Genomic DNA, 24949 nt, shown 5'->3' on the forward strand with positions numbered 1-24949 from the left:
TCCATACATTGCTATCGGGGAAGATTTGCAACTTCCATTCTTGTTTATTTTCTACAATTGGCTGGGTTACTGACTCCGACACCATACGCTGGCCACAGCACCTACACCCCCCTTTTTGCATGCCTACAACACAGAAAACAAGCGCATCCCAACTACCATCAGACAGTAGCCCTGATATCAGGGTGTGCCCTGAGGGAAGAAAGGGTGCTCCCTCCTGTCATTGTCCAGCCCTAGGGAGCATTGGGGTGAGAATTGCGACTGTAAATGGCAGTGGAGCCAGAGAGATGGTGCCCATCTACTTTGCCTTTCTCACTTTTGCTCTTTGTCATCTTAGTCAAACTTTAGCTACTGTATTTCTGATTAACTTGTATGACTATGCAGGTTATTATTTTGGATGGTTTTAAAGTTTTGAAAGGTGAGGCTTCTGAACGTGAGTGTTGCATTTACTCATTTAAAGTTGTGCTTAATTTTTTCAGATTTTGGTGTTAGTTCATTTTTAGCCACAGGTGGTGACATGACAAGGAACAAAGTAAGGAAAACATTTGTTGGCACCCCCTGCTGGATGGCTCCGGAAGTCATGGAACAGGTATGGAACTTCAGTCACTTTATCTCACATCCAGATCTTGTGAAGATACAGACTTACAGTCCAGCCTCTCATCTGATACATTTCATTTAACATAATGGATATACTTTAAAGGGTTTTTTCGGCATAGGCCAGGCTCGGACTGGCCCACCGGGGAGGTGGGGGATTCCTTGGTGGGCCCCACAGGAGTAATTATTTCTCTTGTTTCTCAGAAGCGATAATTTTTGTAGCCACTAGATGGCAGTATCGCACAGTGATGCAGCCTCCTACTGGTGTAAATTGTACAGGAGGCCCCGCAGTATCTTTTAGACTTTGGGGCTGCTGGCTGTGAAGGAGGAGAGAAGGTGTCTGCCTCCTCCTGCCCTCCCTGCTGTCAGGAAACGGTGGCTTCTGGAGAGAAGGACTCCTCTGCGGTGCTGGGCTGATTTCTCAGGTGTGTGACAGTAGTGAGCTGTAGGAGACTGTAAAGGGGAAATAGGGGATTTGTTTATAGCAGACAAGGATCTATGAATGTGTGCTGCTCTCTGCAGAGTTCAGAGTGGCATTGGTGGGACTCTGCCCTAGGTCCCCCCCAATGCTTCTGCTTTAGGTGCACCCCTAATATTGAATCTTCTCCAGCTGCCCACCTAATACCCCTGCAGCTGCTCCAGGATCACCACTATTACCCTACCTCAGGTGACCCTAATGCCTCTGCTTTAGGTGCACCCCTATAAGTGCCCCAGCTCCAGATGCCCCCACTCTAAATGCACCACTAATATTGCCTCTTCTCCTGTTACCCCTGCTCCAAGATCCAAACTATTACCCTGCCTCAGGTGACCCTAATGTCTCTGTTTCAGTTATGACCCTCCGTTTGTGCCCTTTGCTCACTTTGCTCCGCTAGCGCTTTTGCTTGGGCTTTGTTAATGTTTATGACCTGCAAAGGGGGTTGGACTTATGCCTGAAAACTTCTGCACATTTTGTCATATTCTCCAGTATTGACGTGTATGGTTTACATGGCGGCAGGGATGATATTCCATATTTACAGGCATCACTGCTGCCATGTAAAGAGATACTGGTGGTGGAGTGGTGGAGGATTTAATGGGGTTATGCAGGTTTTTAAGTTATCCTCTCCACACCATAGGGCATAACTATATGATTAGTGGGGTCCGATTCTGCAACTCCCACTGATCCCAGGAACGGGTCCTGTTCCCCCTTTTTATGGTGTGACAGGCCACACATACGCCCTGCTGCTCCATTCTTTCTCTTTGGGACCACTGGAATTAGCCAGCGCTGTACTCCGCCATCTCCTGCGACCCCTTAGAGAATGGATGGAGAGCCAAGGCATATGCTCGACCTGCCACTCAGTCAAGAAGGGGGATCAGTGGGGGCTCCAGCGTTCAGACCCCCACGGATCACTTAGTTATTCCCGATCCTGTGGATAGAGGATAACTAGAAAAGTGGACACAGGTCCTTTAACAGGAGAGCATTTCTATTTTAGTTTGACACATATTTTAGGCCAGATTTTTCATTTTTATTTAAATTATTTTTTATTACACACAAAGAAAACCTTTAAGAATAGGGAATGTGAAAAGGTGAAACAGATATGTCAAGGGTCTGACTGCTGGGACCCCCATGATCAAGGGAACGTGGTCTTAAAGGGGTTGTCTTACTTCAGTAAGTCGGATTTATCATGTAGAGAAAGTTTATGCAATCCACTTACTAATATATTGTTATTATCCATATTGCTTTTTTTTGCTGGCTGGATTCATTTTTCCATCACATTATACACTGCTCATTTCCATGGTTACGACCACCCTGCAATCCATCAGTGGTGGTTGTGCTTGCACACTATAGGATAAAGCACTAGCTTATATGTGCTACCATGGTCCCGGCCACCAGAGAGTCTGACGCTTTTGCCTATAGCGTGCAAGCATGACCACCACTGCTGGATTGCAGGGTGGTCTGTAACCATGGAAACAAGCAGTGTATAATGTGATGGAAAAATGAATCCAGCTAACAAAGGAAGCAATATGGATAATAACAGTATATTAGTAAGTTGCTCGTTTTAACTTTCTCTACATGATAAATGCCACTTACTGAAGTGAGACAACCCCTTTAAGACCCGTGTGTACTGTGACACAGTGAGAGGTTTGGTCTGGGAAAACAGGTATTTCCCTCCCAGCATGTGCTACTGGGCTGATTTACAGTCAGGTGAGGTCAAATACCGGACCGGATTTTAAGTGCCAGTCCGGGTTTTGGCAGCACCTGACTGTCCTTAAATAGGCAGCTGGGCTCAGAAGCCAGGTCTCTGTGTTGGGATATGGGAGCCTTATGTCTGGATGAAGGCTTTCTACCTGTTTGGGGTGAAAACAGGTTGGTGCTGCTGTGGTCAAGGACTCTTTGAGGCAGAATTGCCACATGGTGTTAATTACCACCAACACCGCAAGGTGACTTTTTGTTTGAATATGACTGCTAGTTTTGTCACTTGCCTAAAGTGTGAATAAAACAATGAACTGTTTGATCCAAATAACTTGTTGTTGTCTCATGACCCCTTTTTTCATGATCAGTGGGTGTTCCGGCAGTCAGACCCCAGCAATCTGATATTTATCACCTATCCTGTAGATAGGCAATAGGTTCTTATGGTAGGACAACCCTTTTAAATATACTGTAGATTATGTGCAATCTGAGGAGGTTAAGATTTGATAAATTTCATCCCAGAAATGTATGCTTAAAGGGGTTAAAGGGGTGGTCCTACTTCAGTAAATGCCATTTATCATGTAGAGAAAGTTAATACAAGGCACTTACTAATATATTGTGATTCTCCATATTGCCTCTTTATACACAGCACGTATCCGTGGTTACGACCTCCCTGCAATCCAGCAGTGGTGGCCATGCTTACACACTATAGGGAAAGGCTGGAAGTGCGCATAGGCCAACACTTTTACCTGTAGTGTGCAAGCACGGCCACGGCTGCTGGATTGCAGAGTGGTCAAAACCATGGACACAAAAATAAAAAAGTTTGTGTGCAGGAGCCCTAAGGTGGGCCCCCAGAATCAGTCACACTGGTGGGCCCTAGGTACCCCAGTCCGACACTGGCATAGGCCTTCAATGTGTCTTCATAGGGATCCTATTCCCAGGACTCACATGAATCAGCATCGGGGTGTGGAGCTACAATGAGTGCCTTGACCCCTTCAGTCTTTATCCAGACACATTGGCATACCCATTCTTATCAATCAGACATTGATGGTGAAAAGGGGGTCATTTGGCTACTAGCAGTGCCAGTAGGGTACAGCAGACTCATATTTGAGAGTCCTGTGTATTAAATATATAAAACACGGAGAGAGAATGCACCAAACAGATATAACACTGACTATGCTGGCAAGACATAAATGCAGGTATTAAAAGCTGAGACTGTTGCCAATATATTCCAGTCATGGAGATATCGGAGCCCATCATGCACCACGTCACGGTTCTCAGCATGGCAAGGGGTCCTAACCGCTGCTCTAACTGTGGTGTGAACATGGTCTGAAGGTGATATAATTCAACTCGCAGCCAAGCTTCCCACAAATGCCCAGCATGTATACTGCGGTAGTACTATGTGAATGAAGCCAGGCCGCGAGCCATTAAAGGCTATTTACACCTTCGGGGGCATATTTTGTATAATTGCATTTCACTCATTTTGAGCTTAAAATCATTTTTTCAATTGGTCTTTATTAATAAAATATTTAGCAACATTGTCATAAAGAGTTAAAGGGGTTCTGCACCTTCATTTAACTGATGATCTATCCTCTAGATAGATCATCAGCTTCTGATCGGCCGGGGTCCGACACCCGGGACCCCCGCCGATCAGCTGTTTGAGAAGACAGCGGCGCTCCAGCAGCGCCGCGGCCTTCTCACTGTTTACCGCCGGGCCGCCCGCCCACTGACGTCACGACTTGTATCAACTAGAGTGGGCGCGGCTAAGCTCTGTTCACTTGAATGGAGCTTAGCCGCGCCCACTCTAGTTGATACAAGTCGTGACGTCAGTGGGCGGGCGGCCCGGCGGTAAACAGTGAGAAGGCCGCGGCGCTGCTGGAGCGCCGCTGCCTTCTCAAACAGCTGATCGGCGGGGGTCCCGGGTGTCGGACACCGGCCGATCAGAAGCTGATGATCTATCCATCCAGTTTAACTTCTGTCTAGCTGGGAAAATCGTACTTTCACTTTGTTCCCCCTTATAGTAAAAATACAGAGCATGCTACTAGAGAATCTCAAGGCCATACAGAGAAAGGGGATCAACATTTTTAATAAAGACCAAATGAAAAGTGATTTTCAGCTCAATGAGTACAATGCAATAATTAAAAGAATTGCCCCCAGAGGTGTACACAGCCTTTAATAAGTGAAGCACTGCCCCGCCCTTCTCGGCAGTGACTGGCAGGCTCCTGTGTATATATGTGTACTCAACAGCCTACTCACTGTCCTGGTTAGGTGAGTGTTGCTGTCATGAATATGCCAGACTCATGACTGAGTCCAGTGTATTCTGTTAGCTCTCCTATTAGTCACATTGAACAATTTGTTTTGTGCCATTTTGGCTACTAGGAGTACGAACCTGTTGCTGTAATATGCAGCCCTTACATAGGACAGCATGACAGATCCGCTTTAAAGGGAACCTGTCATCATGAAATGCAGTGCAGTCTACAGGCAGCACGTTGTAGAGCAGGAGGAGCTGAGCAGATTGATATGTAGTTTTGCGGGAAAAGATTCAGTAAAACTTGTCATTTATACATTTATTTATGAGCTAAGAAGTCATATGGGCGGTCCTAATCGGTGACTGACAGCTATCCATGAATGCACACTCACTCAGGGAAGGCTGTCAGTCACAGAGTGGGACCGCCCACCTGACTCCTAATCTCCAATGAGCAGAGATTTAGATGAAAAAAAGGTTATACTAAATATTTTCCTTATAAAACTACTGGGGTCATTTATCAAACTGGTGTAAAGTAGAAGTGGCTTAGTTGCCCAATGCAACCAGATTCCACCTTTGATTTTACACCAGTTTGATAAATGACCCCAAATATCTCAATCTGCTCAGCTCCTCCTGCTCTATAACATGCTGCCTGCAGATTGCACTGCATCTTCATGGTGACACGTTCCGTTTAGATACAACAGTTCTGTACGCAATGATTAAAGGGGTTTTCTGAGATATTTTAACTCTGGATAGGTCATTAGTATCTGATAGGTGGGGGTCCGACACCCATTTGACAAGGCACCGGCGCTTTCATTAGCGCTGTGGCCTCCTCTGCTTACCAAGTACAGCGTCGTACATTGTATAGCGGCAGTGCTTGGTATTGGAACTCAGCCCCATTCACTTCAATGGCGCTTAGCTGCGACTAGGCCATGGCACCGATGAACATGGCGTCACATGGCCTAGGGAAAGCTGTGAGAAGGTTGTGGCACTACTGCGCGCGCTGGTGCTTTCTCAAACAGCTGATCGATGGGGGTCCCGGGTGTTGGACCTCCACCGATCAGATAATGATGACCTTTCCAGAGAATACGTCATCAGTTAAAATAACTTGGACAATCCCTTTAATCACATTGTTTGCCTGTCAAAATGCAGTGGCGACTCGTAGGATGACTAAACCCATTACATGCAATCCATAAAGATGGGATGTCGGAGGGCCGGGAACCTGAGTCGTGTGTGTGACGCTAATGAGTGTCTTGTTTTTCATCCCATTAGGTTAGAGGTTATGACTTCAAAGCTGATATATGGAGTTTCGGAATTACAGCTATTGAACTAGCCACGGGTTCAGCTCCTTATCACAAGTATCCTCCGATGAAGGTAACGGCTTCTATATATAAAAGTGGCCTTGTTGCTCAGAGCTATTATGGGGAAAAAGGGGACATTTTACAGCAAGAGAACGTTACGTGAGGACAGGGATAGGTAGCTTAAGCCATATTACTATTATTTAAAGAGGACTTCTCTTCTCTCCTGACAAGTCAGTTTTATGAACTACTTGCATGCCCCATGTAATAACAATTCTGGAGCATCTGTTCTGATGACTCTGCGCTGTGCCATTGCTTTATTTTTCCTGCTAGATGTTATGAAGGAATTGTCAGCAGTTTGCAGTAAGATAAGATAAGATAAGATGCCTTTATTGTCACTGTACAATACAATGTAATACAATGAAATGTTGTTTGGAGCAATCCTAGATGCCATGGACAGGGGAACAAGAACTGACATTTAAACTAAAGCATTACACTAGAAAAAAACAAAACATTGCACTAGAAGGCATTACTATTCACATATATATATATATATATATATATATATATATAGCAATAGCAAAGTGCTTGTGAGTATATATACACACTGATTCAGACACCACTGCAGACAAGAGGTCATCATGGGGACATGAATGCAGCAGTCACTTTCAGTCTGTGGTAGTTTCTATCCTAGGAAGGGGCAATAATCTCTGAGCATTTAGGAGACTGATTGCTTTGGGGTAAAAGCTGTTCTTCAGCCTAGTGGTGCGGGCATGTAGGGCTCTAAGACGCCTACCAGAGGTACAAATGGGTGTTACCCATTGGGGTGTGTCCCTACACAGTCTGACACCAGCAGCACTAAATTGACAAAGTCAGACACGCCCAATACTGGTAACACCCAGCAGTACCTTTACTGCAGATTGCTGGCAATTTATTTGTAAACTTCTAGCAGGAATAATAAAGGAATGGCACATCATAGAGTCATAAGCATGTCAGGAGAGATGACAGCTCTTCTTTAACACATATTCTCATAGAATTTGTCCACCAGCTGTTACCCCATCCAGGGGCTGTCTGTATATAGCTGTATACAGATCCTATGGACCTGAATAGAAGTTACATCAAGATCAGCCCCCCCAGAGGCTGCAGCAAAAAAAAAAAAAAAAAAAGAAATTAAATAGTAAAGGATTTTAATAGATGCAATTCTCTAAGGCACCAGCTTGAGACTATTTATATTGGAAGTGCCAACACCAAATTGCCCCGGAGCAACAAATATCTTTAACCACCTTAAAATCATTTCTGCAGCATGAGTAATAAGGCACACATGTTGGGATGCAGCAAGGGCTACAAAACTGCTGAAAGTAAGACATCATATAGTACATGACAATCTCTCTCTAACAAAGCTAGAACCAGCCCTGAACCTCACATGGATCCAGAGATCTCCTCGTTCATTGCTCTACTAGATTATCTTCAGTCTGGCAGTTCGGGGGCAGGGGTGTCCTTTCTGCTGTAGCCTTTTCCCTCTAGCTGCCACAGCTTCTAACAGAAGATATGACTAGTGGCATTTGAAGGTTTAAAATGAACACGTGCGACCACCTCTGTGAGACGGACAAGAAATAAGGAAAAGACCAAACATCAGGAGGCGCCATTCAGATACATTTTATTAAATATCTCATTGGCTATACAAATTTTTTAATTACATGCAATTACAAAAGTATTCAGATCCAGGTGCTGGTTTGAAAAATGTAGAATATTTGGCACAACCCCTTTACCCTGTCACATTGATCATGGCATCCAATATGTGGACAGCATGTTGTAGAGCAGGAGGAGCTGAGCAGATTGATATCTAGTTGTTGTTTATTTTTTTAGAAGATCCAGTATGGATAGTAATTTATTCATTGCAACCTCGGCTTTCTCTATGCTGGGAAGTCATGTGGGTGGTCTTGTCAGTGACTGATAGCCTTCCCTGTATGTCAGTCACGGAGCAGGACCGCCCACTGGACTCCTAAGCATAGGAAGAACAGAGGTTTTATTAATAACATTCAAGATTTACTGAATCTTCTCTCATAAAACTATATATCAGTCTGCTCATCTTTTCCTGCTCCATAACATGCAGATAGGACTTCATTTTCAAGGTGACAACTTCTCATTAGGCTGTTCAATGCCAGTGGCCGAGAAGTGGAGCTAAGCTTTAATTTATGATGGTTTACTCCAGGCATGGCCAACCTGCGGCTCTCCAGCTGTTGTAAAACTACAACTCCCACCATGCCCTGCTGTAGGCTGAAGAGCTGTAGATAGTTTGGGCATGCTGGGAGTTGTAGTTTTGCAACAGCTGGAGAGCCTCAGGTTGGCCATCCCTGGTTTACTCACATGACTCTGGCTGCATGTTATTCTGAAAGTCTATGGGGGAGATTTGTCAAAACTGGCATGAAGGAAAACTGGCTTAGGCTGAGTTCACATCACCGTTTAGCTTTCCGTTCTTCTGTTCCGTCAGAAAAAGAGAGAAAAAAAAAATCAGGATACTGTTGCATAAGTTATGCATAAGTTATGCATAGGTTTGCATAGGATGTGTTTTTTTTTTTTTTTTTTTACAGAATCCTTTAAAAAAAGGATCATGTTGCATCAGTTGTCATCCGTTTGAGCCATTTCCATCTGAGATCCATTTTTTTAGACGAGAATGGCTGAACATTTTTAATAAAGACCAATTGAAAAAATAATTTTTTTGCTCAAAATGAGTAAAATGCAACCACAAAAAAATTGTCCTGAAAGTATCCATAACCCTTAAAGGGAATCTGTCATCAACGTTATGCTGACCTCACTGAGGACAGCATAAAGTAGTGACAGAAATGCTGATTTCATCGGTGTGTCACTCATGAGCTAATAACAACTGGTTGGCGGGAACCAGCTTTATATTCATTGCAGCCCAGGCCTTGAGAAGAGTCAAATCTACCTGAGAAGAGTCCTGGTTATTATAATCTCCTGCTCTCCTCACCATCTGCTGATGATTGGCAGTTCTCTCCTAGAGAGAAAGGGAGAAAACTAGGTAGAAGCCTGTCAGTCATCATCAGGTGGGCAGGAGAGCAGGAATTCATCAATAACCAGGACTCTTCTCAAGTAGATTTGACTCTTTTCAAGGCCTGGGCTGTAATGAATATATAGCTGGTTCTCGACAGCCACTTATTATTAGCTCATGAGTGACACAGCGATGAAATCAGCATTTCTGTCATTACTTTATGTTGTCCTCAGTGAGGTCAGAAAAAGTTGATGACAGGTTCCCTTTAAAACCCTCAACAGTTTTGTATCAGTCCTATTAATACACACGGTATTTCTTTAGGTACTAATGTTGACCTTGCAAAATGACCCTCCGACTTTAGAAACTGGTGTAGAAGATAAAGAGATGATGAGGAAATACGGGAAATCATTTAGGAAGCTTATTTCACTCTGTCTACAGAAAGACCCATCAAAGAGGTAAGTGGCTCAGAGCATCCCTCAGCGGTTTGCTGATGACCATCTTCTTAACATTAGACCTTCTTCACACTGTGTTTCAGTGACCTGTTTGCCATATCCAGGCGTATACAATAAATGAATCCATAGGCCCCCATTCACTGGATGGAAGTCAAAAGGAGTGTACCTTTGGCATTTTTCGGGCCATAGGCAGATCTGCACCATACAGACTGGAAAACTGGAAAAATACAAAGATCAGCCTTGCACATGGCCTTACACTTACTGCATATAGCATGATACCTCGGCAGACATCAAACATGAGATCTCAATCTAATATATAAAGCCGAGTGTATGTATATGTGTGTGTCTCCGCTAAAGTATTCCACACCGTCACATTTACAATCAACAAATGTGGCACACAGGTAGATTAGGTGTCCGGGAAGGTTTTAGACCGGGGTTTCAGCTCTCTAGCACGTACCATTCCTGAGATATTCCTCCAAAATGCAAATATGGCACATCACATGACCTACATTAGCCAATAGAAACCTGCAGGTCTTTCTCTTCATATCCCAACTGCCATACACACGGTCACATGACCCTTATCAGCCAATAGAAGCTCTCTGGCTCCTTAGTCTCCATATACACACAGTTTTACACCAGGTTTCCATAACAACCCAGCCATTTTTCTTCACTGCTGTAGGTCATCTTTAAAGGGGCAGGGCGCTGTGGATGACACTGTTAAAGGAGCGGAGTGCTGTGAAGGTCACAGTTCAGGGGGCAGGTAGGGTGCACATTCAGGCCACCCTCAAAAGACGGAATTAAAAACCCCACTCCCAAGTCCCGCTGCGCCCTCCCACTCCAGCCAACGGGGATTGAAAAAAATTAAGGTAAAAATCAACTTCTGTCAGCTGCAGGGGTGGGAGGGACAGTGACTCTCTCCCCGCAGCTCACGCTTAGACAGCAGGGTGCTGCTGTCTGAGAGTGAGCTGTTCAAAAGAACATCCCTGTGTTCGTCCAGGCCCTGCGCCGGACCCAGGACAGGAAGTCTGAAAGCCGGACTGTCCGGCCTAAAATCGGACCTCTGGCCACCCTGGGCAGGCTGCTGTGGAGGTCACAGTTAAGGGGACGGTCCGCTTTGGAGGTCAGTGTTAAGGGGAAGATTTCTGTAGAGGCCACTGTTAAGGGGACGGAGTGTTGTGGAAATCACTGTTAAGGAGATGGGGTACTGTGGAGGTCACTAATAAAGGGGCGGCCGCTGTGGAGGTCACTGATAACGGGGCGGGATGCTGTGGAGGTCACTGTTAAAGGGGTGGGCGTTGTGGAAGTCTCTTTTAAGGGGACAGGGAAATGTGGAGGTCACAGTTAAGGAGACAGTCTGCTATGGAGGTCAGTGTTAAGGGGCAGGGTGCTGTAGAGGTCACTGTTAAGGGGGTGGGGTTTTGTGGAGGTCACATTTTAACGAAACAGAGCTCTGTAGAGGTCACTGTTAAGGGGGAGGGTTATTGTGGAAATCACTGTTAATGAGACAGGGTACCGTGGAGGTCACTATTAAAGCGGCGGCCGCTGTGGAGGTCACTGTTAAAGGGGCGGGCACTATGGATGGTACTGTTAAGGGGGCAGGCCGCTGTGGAGGTCACCGTTAAAGGGCCGGGGTACTGTAAATGTCACTTTTATAGTGGATACTGTTGATATCTTTTAACGACACTAGATGAAATATACCCGAGCGAAACCGGGTCCTTCTGCTAGTTTGATAATAAAGAGCAGTTATTTGTGGGAGCAGACTCTGAAAGTATTCACAGCCTGGGGTATTTTCAATGAGGAAACCTTGCTGTGGATTTCTCATCGCAGTCAATGAATTTTCTTTAGCACGTGGTTCCGGTTATTACAGTATATTCTGCATGTTCTGGCGCTGCTTAATGTCATGTTATGTTATTAGGTAAATAAAATAAAAATACCTTCCGATGTGTAAGTCTATGTGAGATTGTGTATATGGTTCATGTGCATGTCTGCATTAAGGCTCCGTTTTGCAAAGTGCCATAGTAGCAGGGCTTCCATAGAGGCCTCTGCTGTACCTCTGTATGCCTTTTACAGTATGTCAAACTTTGGATGAATTTGACATGAAAAATAGAAGCATGGATACTATATGTACGTACCATTGCGTTTGCATGCATGTGCAGCTAGCTCTTTAGGAGCCACGATGGGAGTGGTAGTGGCCCTGATGAGATGTTGTGTACTCTGTCAGGCCATTGCTCCCTGGGCATTGCTGCAGTGGAAGGATGGTTTAAAGAAACATGCCAGAATTAAAAGTTCAAATGTCTCTCATTACAAAATATAACTTGTGGGACATCCAGCAATAGTAGGTACAAAGTGCAGTTTCTTGCACCAGGTGATGAGGTATGATGGCTGGTTAGCTGGCAGTTAAATGACACTTGTGGATATAAGTGTCCATGGTGGGATACAGGCTTGGGCTCTAGTTTATCCTTCAAGTAAGTGTAGTCTGAGCCAGGGGGAACATAGAGCACTAAAATGGTTAAAGGATCAAGATGAATTAATAGTAAAACCGGCAGACAATGGTGGGAATGTAGTGGTCATGCATGAGAATTATTATGAGAAAGAGACCATGCGACAGTTGTCTGACCATGATACGTATGAGAAGTTCGATCATGATCCCACATTGGCCATACAAACAAAATTACGTACATTTTTAAGACAATGTACCGAGTCTGATGGGATTACGCAGAAAACAGTGGAGACATTGTTCCCAATATATCCATCTAAGCCCAACTGGTATTTTTTGCCTAAAATACATAAAACTGGACAATCCCCAAGGAAAACCAGTAGTGGCAGCTATAGCTACTTAGATTGTTTTTTACGATCCCTCTTAAAGAGCCTTCCCTCATATCTGAAGGATACAAAGGCACTTTTGCTGAATCTCGATGGTTTAGAATGGGATGATCAGTGCAGACTTGCCGCTATAGATGTGGTAAGTATGTACACACGCATCTGACATCGAGACGGTATACAAGCAATTGAGATGGGAAAAGTGCAAAATGTTCAAAGTTTATTTGCGAGGCACTGGCTCTTGTACTTATGTGAATAACGTGTTTAGGTTTGGGGTCCACTGGTACAGCGATGGGCACGCCGGTGGCACCAACCTTTGCAAACCTTTTTTGGCCCTATGGGAAGAGAGATATGTCTGTAATGTGATTAATCAATTTTTGAAACATATAAAATATTGGACACGTTTTATTGACGATGTACTGATTGTATGGACAGGCACTGAGAAGCTATTTGCCGGGTTCGTTGAATAATGATACAATAATGATATGAACATGATGTTTACTGCCCAGTTTGGTAATAGAGAGAGAGATTTTCTTGATGTAAAAATAGCTATTGACAATAACCAAATCACTACTTGTGGATATCATAAGAAAACTGCTGCCAACTGCCTGTTGCATTTTGATAGCTATCACCCTGTACATGTCAAGCGATCTCTCCCATATGGCCAATTTATACGCTTGCGACGTTTGTTTAGTAATAATGAGACCTTCTTACAAGAAGCTCATGGGCGGACTGATAGATTACGTGCGAGGGGATATAGTGAGGAGGTCATAAACCAGGCCTTTATAAGAGCTGTGGATCAGGACCGTAAACAACTAATAGCCAAGATTGTGAACAGGAAGGAACAGGATAGGTTTATTTTTTTCCTTCAAATATAGTCCCATGTCGGAGAATATCAAGGGGGCAATTCATAGAAATTGGCACCTATTAAAAAAGTGAAAGAGATTTGGCGGAACATGCAAAGAATGCGCCTACTATCGCCTGCCAGAGAAGTAAGAGTCTTAGGGACATACTGGTACAAGGGTATTATGAAGGACAAAAATATGACAGATGGCTAGATGGATAATGAGGACAAGTGCACTAGGACCTTGTGAATTAAACGAGCGCAACAACATGTCCTCCTTCTTATGAATATCTTTGTACCATTTACTGATTAGAACAGTGATACTATATGTTTTGCTGTAGCAAGTTAAAGTTTGTATGCACTTATGTTATTTTTTGAAAAGTATAGCAAAAAAATGTACCTGTGATGAAGGTGGCAAAGGGTTTAAAAGGACTTGCTAACAGTCCATCCTATTAGGCCTTGAGAAAGAGTCACCGTTGGCCGGCTGCATGTGTTGTACTTTTACTCCCTGTATCGTGCACTTTTGTATGAATAAATGGACTTTTTGCAATGGGGTGAGTGCCGTGGACAGATTCTCTACGCTGAATTTGATTTATGTGTTTTTCCGATACTGAGTACCCCCCTGTTTCATCATTTTGCTCTCCCATAATCTGGATTCCAAGTCATCTTGTTGAGTAGTGCCTACCATCTATCCTACTATTACAGGCCTGGAGTTAGACTGGAAGAGGTCTAGGTGATGGGTGTCTGAGCCGTAGTCCATCACCTACAGCAGGGTCTGTAAATCTGTGGTTTTGATGATGATTCTTCTAAGCACACCAAAGCTTTTTGTAAGCAGTATTCTTGACTTTTGCAATCTTCTTGAGGTCCATTCACACGTACAGTGGAATCCAGACATTTTCTGAAGTTTACCCGAAGGGGCTGTATGGGTGAACGCAAACATCCGCAATATCAGTCCCGGACTTTACCCAGACTTTTTCTCCCCAGATCCCTAGTACTAAATCTTGAGTTTTGTCAGAGTCACTGCATGTGTGAAGAAAACAGCATAACATTTTTCAGAAAAACACAGTGGGCCATGCCTAAACTTCCTGTCCCTTGCCTAGGGACCTGGGACATTTCCTCTGTAGTGAGAACGCACTCCACATGGGACATCTCCAGGATGATGTGTGATGTGTGGTAGATCTCCAGACCTGATAATTCTGGAGTTTAGGTAAAAACAGCTTTGGAGTAAGGGTCTCACAGGAGCACTCTTTATGGTCACTTGGAGTCGGAGCTGTAGCATTGTACTACCTATCTCCTTTACTTCTCTCCGGAATTCCCCATCCTGGCAGGAAGTAGGACCAGCCCACTCCTACAAAGCGAGGGGTGCCGACCATTGCCAACCATACCTCATTTGCTGGAGTACATGCCATAACAAGGCATAATATTACAATACAAATAAAACTATTGCAGATACCACCAGGTCTGGGCTGCTACACCTGCAGTGCTCGACAGTACCCATACGGCAGTGTACAAAGGCCATGAACTACATATTCAGGCGCCGTCCATTGGATAGTGACTGTGGTTCAGTTGGGCAGAGCTGTGCCTAGGTCACGTAACCTATGATCGTGATGTCACTGGCCTATGGAAAGCAGGGAGAACGCCTTAGCACTAGTGATGGACGAACATCTGCCGGGACGGTTCGCGAACGTGATCGTGCGAACGCGATCAAATGTTTGCGAACCGCAAGTCCCATTCATTTTAATTGCAGGCGAACTTGAAAAACCTTCAGCTCATATTTGCAGCCAAGAAATAATTACTAGAAGTGCACAAATAGTCCCACAACATGGACAGTGACATACCAGATGTATTATTCGAATTTGCGATCTCCATTCATTATTTATTTCAATGCGAAATATCGGAAATATAATTTTTGCGCATGCACAAATGCACTATACATTACCCAAATGCACTATAAAGAAAGTATATTGGTATATAACACCCCTGCTTCAATCTGTTTTTTTTGGGGGATGACTGGTATATCACACCAGTAGAAATTATTTGTTCCAATAACGCTTGTCCCTCTATATACCTGCAGTATCGCAGCAGAACCGCACACAACTGCCGCACAATACAGATGCACTATAATATACTTTCTAACATAGAAAGTATATTATAACATTGTACAAGGAAGGCAATCCATTAGAATATACATGAAGATAAAACGTAACCTTTAATAATGTTAATAAGACATGTTCTATTTTTTTGCAGAAACGGATGCGGAAGTGAGGATCCGCAGATGCGGATCCGCAAATGCGGTTGCGGATAGCACATTCCGGCCCCATTGAAAATTAATGGGGCTGCATCTGTTCCGCAAAAATGCAGAATAGATGCGGACCCATTTTGCGGACATGTGAATGGAAAAGATATCCCTCAAAAGGAAAATAAAATAAATTATTAAAGTTAAGCAAAAAGCATAGATGTGGTCGGCAATAACAAGTGCTCGGCGGCACCAAATCAGAAACCATATGTCCTACCACAATCCAGGGGGTTCCAGTGCACATCGATGATTCCCGGAGGGAAAGAAAAAAACATCTATCCCTGGGCTAGATGATGATGTGGTATTGAAGGACAGGGTGGGCAAATAACTGTCCCTGATATGGCCCTACAGGGGGTGCTATTTTGGCCCTGATAGCCTAACCACAGACCACCCGCCCTGATAAGATTGACCCCGTCTGGAACCTTACCCTATATAAAAATGGCCCTAGTAAGCCCCTAGCCCCAAGACTTCCAGGTGATCAGTATATAGATCTATGTGTTTTTGACTCATAAAAGTATATTATAAGTATATCACACCTATACCAGTCCTTAAAAGACTTTTGTGGCCCTATTAGCTAGCGTTTGGTGTCCCTAAGTTCCTAACAGCCTGTCCCTGCTCCAAAATGCAACCTCTCCCTACACTGGCAAAACACTGAATGTAAAATGGCGGCCTGATCAGGTCTATTTATGAGGTAGGGGGTCCATGTGTCCATGTGCTGAAATGTCTCAATTGGTTGTCCTGTACCACCTGATGGATGTGTCATGGGTCAAAGTTCTTCACAATGTAAAATAATATGGCGGGCGCAAACTTCTCCATATGTTCGGCGAATCGCGAACACGCAAAGTTCACTGCGAAACGACCGCCGGGTGAACCGCAAGGCCATCTATACTTAGTACTACTGTGAGTGCTTCTGCCTTCTCAACGGTAATCGGTGGGGATCCTGGGTGTTGGACCCCCGCAGGTCAGATGCTAATGATGTATCCAAATGATAGATCGTCAGTCTGTAAAAGGCAGATAACCCCTTACAAACCTATAAGTGGCATCTACTTGTGATATGCATCCAAGTATGTGTAACCATATGTGCAGTATGTGTGCGCACGTGTAACTGTTAGGGCTCATGCACACAACCGTGGTTGGCCCGGGAAACATGTTTGGTGTGCAAGCCGCTCCCCTGACCCGAACTGACTGAATCACAGTCATTTATGATACAGTCAGTTTGTGTCTGGTCACGGGGCTGTTGCAGTGTGCATCATAAATGACTATGCTGCCGTCAGTTGGGGTCAGGGGAGCCCCGTTTAGCTCGAGAGATGCGACCGACGCACGGAACAGTCACGGATATGTGTATGAGCCCTTAGCACGCCTACCTGGTGTGTTCTGCAGTTCTACCCTCCAGTGGAAAATAAGATTTTTAGCTTAATAAAGAAATCAGTCTGGTTTTCATTCTCTCCAGTCATTAATGTTATTTTTTCATTTTCTTTTATTATTACTAGGGATGAGCGAACCCGAACTGTATAGTTCGGGTTCGTACCGAATTTTGGGGTGTCCGTGACACGGACCCGAACCCGGACATTTTCGTAAAAGTCCGGGTTCGGGTTCGGTGTTCGTCGCTTTCTTCGCGCTTTTGTGACGCTTTCTTGGCGCTTTTTGAAAGGCTGCAAAGCAGCCAATCAACAAGCGTCATACTACTTGCCCCAAGAGGCCATCACAGCCATGCCTACTATTGGCATGGCTGTGATTGGCCAGAGCACCATGTGACCCAGCCTCTATTTAAGCTGGAGTCACATAGCGCCGCCCGTCACTCTGCTCTGATTAGCGTAGGGAGAGGTTGCGGCTGCGACAGTAGGGCGAGATTAGGCAGATTAACTCCTCCAAAGGACTTGATTAACTGATCGATCTGCAGCTGTGGATCATTGAGCTGCTGATCCTCAATTGCTCACTGTTTTTAGGCTGCACAGACCGTTTGTCAGTCTCATTTTTCTGGGGTGATCGGCGGCCATTTTGTGTCTTGTGGTGCGCCAGCACAAGCTGCGACCAAGTGCATTTAACCCTCAATGGTGTGGTTGTTTTTTGGCTAAAGCCTACATCAGGGTGAAGCTGTGACACCAAGTGCATTTAACCAGCAATAGTCTGTTCATTTTTTGGCCATATACAAAATCAGGGGCAAGCTGCGCCTGTCACCAAGTGCATTTAACCCTCAATGGTGTGGTTGTTTTTTGGCTAAAGCCTACATCAGGGTGAAGCTGTCACACCAAGTGCATTTAACCAGCAATAGTCTGTTCATTTTTTGGCCATATACAAAATCAGGGGCAAGCTGCGCCTGTCACCAAGTGCATTTAACCCTCAATGGTGTGGTTGTTTTTTGGCTAAAGCCTACATCAGGGTGAAGCTGTCACACCAAGTGCATTTAACCAGCAATAGTCTGTTCATTTTTTGGCCATATACAAAATCAGGGGCAAGCTGCGCCTGTCACCAAGTGCATTTAACCCTCAATGGTGTGGTTGTTTTTTGGCTAAAGCCTACATCAGGGTGAAGCTGTCACACCAAGTGCATTTAACCAGCAATAGTCTGTTCATTTTTTGGCCATATCCCAGTCTAATTCTGTCACTAAATCCATACCGGTCACCCAGCGCCTAAATACTAGGCCTCAAATTTATATCCAGCTAAATCTGTCCCTAGTGCTGTAGCTGGGCGAGTTATTTAGTGTCCGTTCAAGCACATTTCTTGTTCTGGGTTGAAATACAATTCCCAATTTAGCAATTTCATAATTTAGTGGTTCCTGCTATATCAGAGCTCTTTGAAATCTATCCCAAAAAGGGTATATAATATTGAAGGTGCACATAGGGTCATTCAGAGTAACTTCACACACACCCGCTACTGTGTATTTCCAAGTCTAATTCTGTCACTAAATCCATACCGGTGACCCAGCGCCTAAATACTAGGCCTCAAATTTAATTCCCTCTAAATCTCTCGTTACCCACCGCTGTACTGTTGTTGCTGGGCAAGATATTTAGTGTCCGTCAAAGCACATTTTTTGTTCTGGGTTGAAGTACAATTCCCAATTTAGCAATTTCATAATTTAGTGGTTTCTGCTATATCAGAGCTATTTGAAATCTATCCCAAAAAGGGTATATAATATTGAAGGTGCACATAGGGTCATTCAGAATAACTTCACACACACCCGCTACTGTGTATTTCCAAGTCTAATTCTGTCACTAAACCCATACCTGTCACCCAGCGCCTAAATACTAGGCCTCAAATTTAAATCCCTCTAAATCTCTCGTTACCGTTGTCCTGTTGTAGCTGGGAAAGTTATTTAGTGCCCGTCAAAGCACATTTTTTGTTCTGGGTTGAAGTACAATTCCCAATTTAGCAATTTCATAATTTAGTGGTTCCTGCTATATCAGAGCTATTTGAAATCTATCCCAAAAAGGGTATATAATATTGAAGGTGCACATAGGGTCATTCAGAATAACTTCACACACACCCGCTACTGTGTATTTCCAAGTCTAATTCTGTCACTAAATCCATACCGGTGACCCAGCGCCTAAATACTAGGCCTCAAATTTAATTCCCTCTAAATCTCTCGTTACCCACCGCTGTACTGTTGTTGCTGGGCAAGATATTTAGTGTCCGTCAAAGCACATTTTTTGTTCTGGGTTGAAGTACAATTCCCAATTTAGCAATTTCATAATTTAGTGGTTTCTGCTATATCAGAGCTATTTGAAATCTATCCCTAAAAGGGTATATAATATTGAAGGTGCACATAGGGTCATTCAGAATAACTTCACACACACCCGCTACTGTGTATTTCCAAGTCTAATTCTGTCACTAAATCCATACCGGTGACCCAGCGCCTAAATACTAGGCCTCAAATTTAATTCCCTCTAAATCTCTCGTTACCCACCGGTGTACTGTTGTTGCTGGGCAAGATATTTAGTGTCCGTCAAAGCACATTTTTTGTTCTGGGTTGAAGTACAATTCCCAATTTAGCAATTTCATAATTTAGTGGTTTCTGCTATATCAGAGCTATTTGAAATCTATCCCTAAAAGGGTATATAATATTGAAGGTGCACATAGGGTCATTCAGAATAACTTCACACACACCCGCTACTGTGTATTTCCAAGTCTAATTCTGTCACTAAACCCATACCTGTCACCCAGCGCCTAAATACTAGGCCTCAAATTTAAATCCCTCTAAATCTCTCGTTACCGTTGTCCTGTTGTAGCTGGGAAAGTTATTTAGTGCCCGTCAAAGCACATTTTTTGTTCTGGGTTGAAGTACAATTCCCAATTTAGCAATTTCATAATTTAGTGGTTCCTGCTATATCAGAGCTATTTGAAATCTATCCCAAAAAGGGTATATAATATTGAAGGTGCACATTGGGTCATTCAGAATAACTTCACACACACGCTTCTGTGCATTTCCAAGTCTAATTCTGTCACTAAATCCATACCGGTGACCCAGCGCCTAAATACTAGGCCTCAAATTTAATTCCCTCTAAATCTCTCGTTACCCACCGCTGTACTGTTGTTGCTGGGCAAGATATTTAGTGTCCGTCAAAGCACATTTTTTGTTCTGGGTTGAAGTACAATTCCCAATTTAGCAATTTCATAATTTAGTGGTTTCTGCTATATCAGAGCTATTTGAAATCTATCCCTAAAAGGGTATATAATATTGAAGGTGCACATAGGGTCATTCAGAATAACTTCACACACACCCGCTACTGTGTATTTCCAAGTCTAATTCTGTCACTAAATCCATACCGGTGACCCAGCGCCTAAATACTAGGCCTCAAATTTAATTCCCTCTAAATCTCTCGTTACCCACCGCTGTACTGTTGTTGCTGGGCAAGATATTTAGTGTCCGTCAAAGCACATTTTTTGTTCTGGGTTGAAGTACAATTCCCAATTTAGCAATTTCATAATTTAGTGGTTTCTGCTATATCAGAGCTATTTGAAATCTATCCCTAAAAGGGTATATAATATTCAAGGTGCACATTGGGTCATTCAGAATAACTTCACACACACACGCTTCTGTGCATTTCCAAGTCTAATTCTGTCACTAAATCCATACCGGTCACCCAGCGCCTAAATACTAGGCCTCAAATTTATATCCAGCTAAATCTGTCCTTAGTGCTGTAGCTGGGCGAGTTATTTAGTGTCCGTTCAAGCACATTTCTTGTTCTGGGTTGAAATACAATTCCCAATTTAGCAATTTCATAATTTAGTGGTTTCTGCTATATCAGAGCTATTTGAAATCTATCCCTAAAAGGGTATATAATATTCAAGGTGCACATTGGGTCATTCAGAATAACTTCACACACACCCGCTACTGTGTATTTCCAAGTCTAATTCTGTTACTAAACCCATACCTGTCACCCAGCGCCTAAATACTAGGCCTCAAATTCATATCCAGCTAAATCTGTCGTTAGTGCTGTAGCTGGGCGAGTTATTTAGTGTCCGTTCAAGCACATTTCTTGTTCTGGGTTGAAATACAATTCCCAATTTAGCAATTTCATAATTTAGTGGTTTCTGCTATATCAGAGCTATTTGAAATCTATCCCTAAAAGGGTATATAATATTCAAGGTGCACATAGGGTCATTCAGAATAACTTCACACACACGCTACTGTGCATTTCCAAGTCTAATTCTGTCACTAAATCCATACCGGTCACCCAGCGCCTAAATACTAGGCCTCAAACGCAGCCGCCTGTCTACAGCCAATGTGGACAAGCTGACGTTCATAAAAATGAACCAGGCATGGATCCCACAGGATCTGTCCGTCCCTTGTCCAGATTAGACATTAACTACCTCCCCTTAACCATATATTATTGGACTCCAGGGCACTTCCTCATTCAATCCTATTTTTATTTTCATTTTACCATTATATTGCGAGGCTACCCAAAGTTGAATGAACCTCTCCTCTGTCTGGGTGCCGGGGCCTAAATATATGCCAATGGACTGTTCCAATGTTGGGTGATGTGAAGCCTGATTCTCTGCTATGACATGCAGACTGATTCTCTGCTGACATGAAGCCAGATCCTCTGTTACGGGACCTCTCTCCTCTGCCTGTGTGCTGGGCCTAAATTTATGAAAATGGACTCTTACAGTGGTGGGTGACGTGAAGCCTGATTCTCTGCTATGATATGAAGACTGATTCTCTGCTGACATGAAGCCAGATTGTCTGTTACGGGACCTCTCTCCTCTGCCTGGGTGCTGGGCCTAAATATATGCCAATGGACTGTTGCAGTGGTGGCTGACGTGAAGCCTCATTCTCTGCTATGACATGCAGACTGATTCTCTGCTGACATGAAGCCAGATTGTCTGTTACGGGACCTCTCTCCTCTGCCTGGGTGCTGGGTAGTGTTGAGCGCGAATATTCGAAAAGCAAATTTTTTTCGCGAATATCGCAACTTCGCGATTTCGCGAATATTTCGAATATAGTGCTATATATTCGTAAAAACGAATATTCGTTTTTTGTTTTTCCCCCCCCCCACAAAATTACAGTACACATATAATTGATTGTTTCCCAAAGGTCCAACAGCTCAGATCTTACTCACATTGCCTAGAAAGTGATTGAGGCGCGAATCTTCGTAAGGCGATTTTATTAGCGCACATGCGAATATCGGCACGTCCCAGAACAGAGGCAAAGGGCTTTGCATTCATACATTAGTGAATTGAGTTGCGAATCTTCGTAAGGCGATTTTATTAGCGCACATGCGAATATCGGCACGTCCCAGAACAGAGGCACAGGGCTTTGCATTCATACATTAGTGAATTGAGTTGCGAATCTTCGTAAGGCGATTTTATTAGCGCACATGCGAATATCGGCACGTCCCAGAACAGAGGCAAAGGGCTTTGCATTCATACATTAGTGAATTGAGTTGCGAATCTTCGTAAGGCGATTTTATTAGCGCACATGCGAATATCGGCACGTCCCAGAACAGAGGCAAAGGGCTTTGCATTCATACATTAGTGAATTGAGTTGCGAATCTTCGTAAGGCGATTTTATTAGCGCACATGCGAATATCGGCACGTCCCAGAACAGAGGCAAAGGGCTTTGCATTCATACATTAGTGAATTGAGTTGCGAATCTTCGTAAGGCGATTTTATTAGCGCACATGCGAATATCTACACTTGTCCCAGAACAGAGGCAAAGGGCTTTGCATTCATACATTAGTGATTGAATTGAGCTGCGAATCTTCGTAAGGCGATTTTATTAACGCAAATGCAAATATCTACACTTGTCCCCAGAACAGAGAGGCAAAGGCCTGTGCATTCATATAGTATAGCACCATATTCGCGAATACGTAGAACTTCGTAAAATTTGATTAACGAAAATTCGTATTTTTTATTTTACTTTCCACCTTACAGATTACATTGATCTGTACTCTGTCAACTACTGTCATCACCCCCCACTGTATCTCGATTGATTCCCAAAAGTCTCACATTCCCTAGAAAGTGATTGAGGTGCGAATCTTCGTAAGGCGATTTTATTAGCGCACATGCGAATATCTACACTTGTCCCAGAACAGAGGCAAAGGGCTTTGCATTCATACATTAGTGAATTGAGTTGCGAATCTTCGTAAGGCGATTTTATTAGCGCACATGCGAATATCGGCACGTCCCAGAACAGAGGCAAAGGGCTTTGCATTCATACATTAGTGAATTGAGTTGCGAATCTTCGTAAGGCGATTTTATTAGCGCACATGCGAATATCTACACTTGTCCCAGAACAGAGGCAAAGGGCTTTGCATTCATACATTAGTGATTGAATTGAGCTGCGAATCTTCGTAAGGCGATTTTATTAACGCAAATGCAAATATCTACACTTGTCCCCAGAACAGAGAGGCAAAGGCCTGTGCATTCATATAGTATAGCACCATATTCGCGAATACGTAGAACTTCGTAAAATTTGATTAACGAAAATTCGTATTTTTTATTTTACTTTCCACCTTACAGATTACATTGATCTGTACTCTGTCAACTACTGTCATCACCCCCCACTGTATCTCGATTGATTCCCAAAAGTCTCACATTCCCTAGAAAGTGATTGAGGTGCGAATCTTCGTAAGGCGATTTTATTAGCGCACATGCGAATATCTACACTTGTCCCAGAACAGAGGCAAAGGGCATTGCATTCATACATTAGTGATTGAATTGAGTTGCGAATCTTCGTAAGGCGATTTCATTAGCGCACATGTGAATTTTGCATAGCATATGTATTATGCGATGCGAAAATTCGAATTATCGCATATGCGAAATAATAACGAATTTGAATAATCGCGAATATTTTACGAATATTCTTTCGAATATTCACAAAATTTCGCGAATTCGAATATGGGACATGCCGCTCAACACTAGTGCTGGGCCTAAATTTATGACAATGGACTGTTGCAGTGGTGGGTGACGTGAAGCCTGATTCTCTGCTATGACATGCAGACTGATTCTCTGCTGACATGAAGCCAGATTGTCTGTTACGGGACCTCTCTCCTCTGCCTGGGTGCTGGGCCTAAATATATGCCAATGGACTGTTGCAGTGGTGGCTGACGTGAAGCCTCATTCTCTGCTATGACATGCAGACTAATTCTCTGCTGACATGAAGACAGATTCTCTGTTACGGGACCTCTCTCCTCTGCCTGGGTGCCGGGGCCTAAATATCTGAGAATGGACTGTTCCAGTGGTGGGTGACGGGAAGCCAGATTCTCTGCTATGGAACCTCTCTCCAATTGATTTTGGTTAATTTTTATTTATTTCATTTTTATTTTTATTCATTTCCCTATCCACATTTGTTTGCAGGGGATTTACCTACATGTTGCTGCCTTTTGCAGCCCTCTAGCTCTTTCCTGGGCTGTTTTACAGCCTTTTTAGTGCCGAAAAGTTCGGGTCCCCATTGACTTCAATGGGGTTCGGGTTCGGGACGAAGTTCGGATCGGGTTCGGATCCCGAACCCGAACATTTCCGGGATGTTCGGCCGAACTTCTCGAACCCGAACATCCAGGTGTTCGCTCAACTCTAATTATTACAAACCCAGTGGTTTGCGCTTTTATCTTTTCTACAGAAATAAAAGGTCATAGAGCACTGACCGAATAGAAAGATAAATGGAACTGAATTGTGAACAAATCCATTTTCTGAAATTTTATTGGTCTCATTTTTTACTATCATACAGTACAGTAGTAAATAAAAAAAAAAACATAGCGATATGTACCGAGTTTTTCTTATCGAG

The 24949-nt window shown here is 43.6% G+C and overlaps 1 protein-coding gene across 2 annotated transcripts in view; it reads left to right on the forward strand.

The window, feature by feature from the left end:
* The window catches only part of STK39 (serine/threonine kinase 39), a 347782-nt gene that overhangs the window by 81665 nt on the left and 241168 nt on the right, over nt 1-24949 (forward strand). For both annotated transcript variants that reach the window (XM_044303626.1, XM_044303627.1), the window contains exons 6-8: nt 477-586; nt 6276-6377; nt 9633-9766. In XM_044303626.1, coding sequence (XP_044159561.1) covers nt 477-586; nt 6276-6377; nt 9633-9766 — 346 coding nt within the window. The remainder of the gene's footprint in view (nt 1-476; nt 587-6275; nt 6378-9632; nt 9767-24949) is intronic.

The sequence above is a fragment of the Bufo gargarizans genome, chromosome 8 (assembly GCF_014858855.1).
Source record: "Bufo gargarizans isolate SCDJY-AF-19 chromosome 8, ASM1485885v1, whole genome shotgun sequence".
Classification (NCBI taxonomy): Eukaryota; Metazoa; Chordata; class Amphibia; order Anura; family Bufonidae; genus Bufo; species Bufo gargarizans.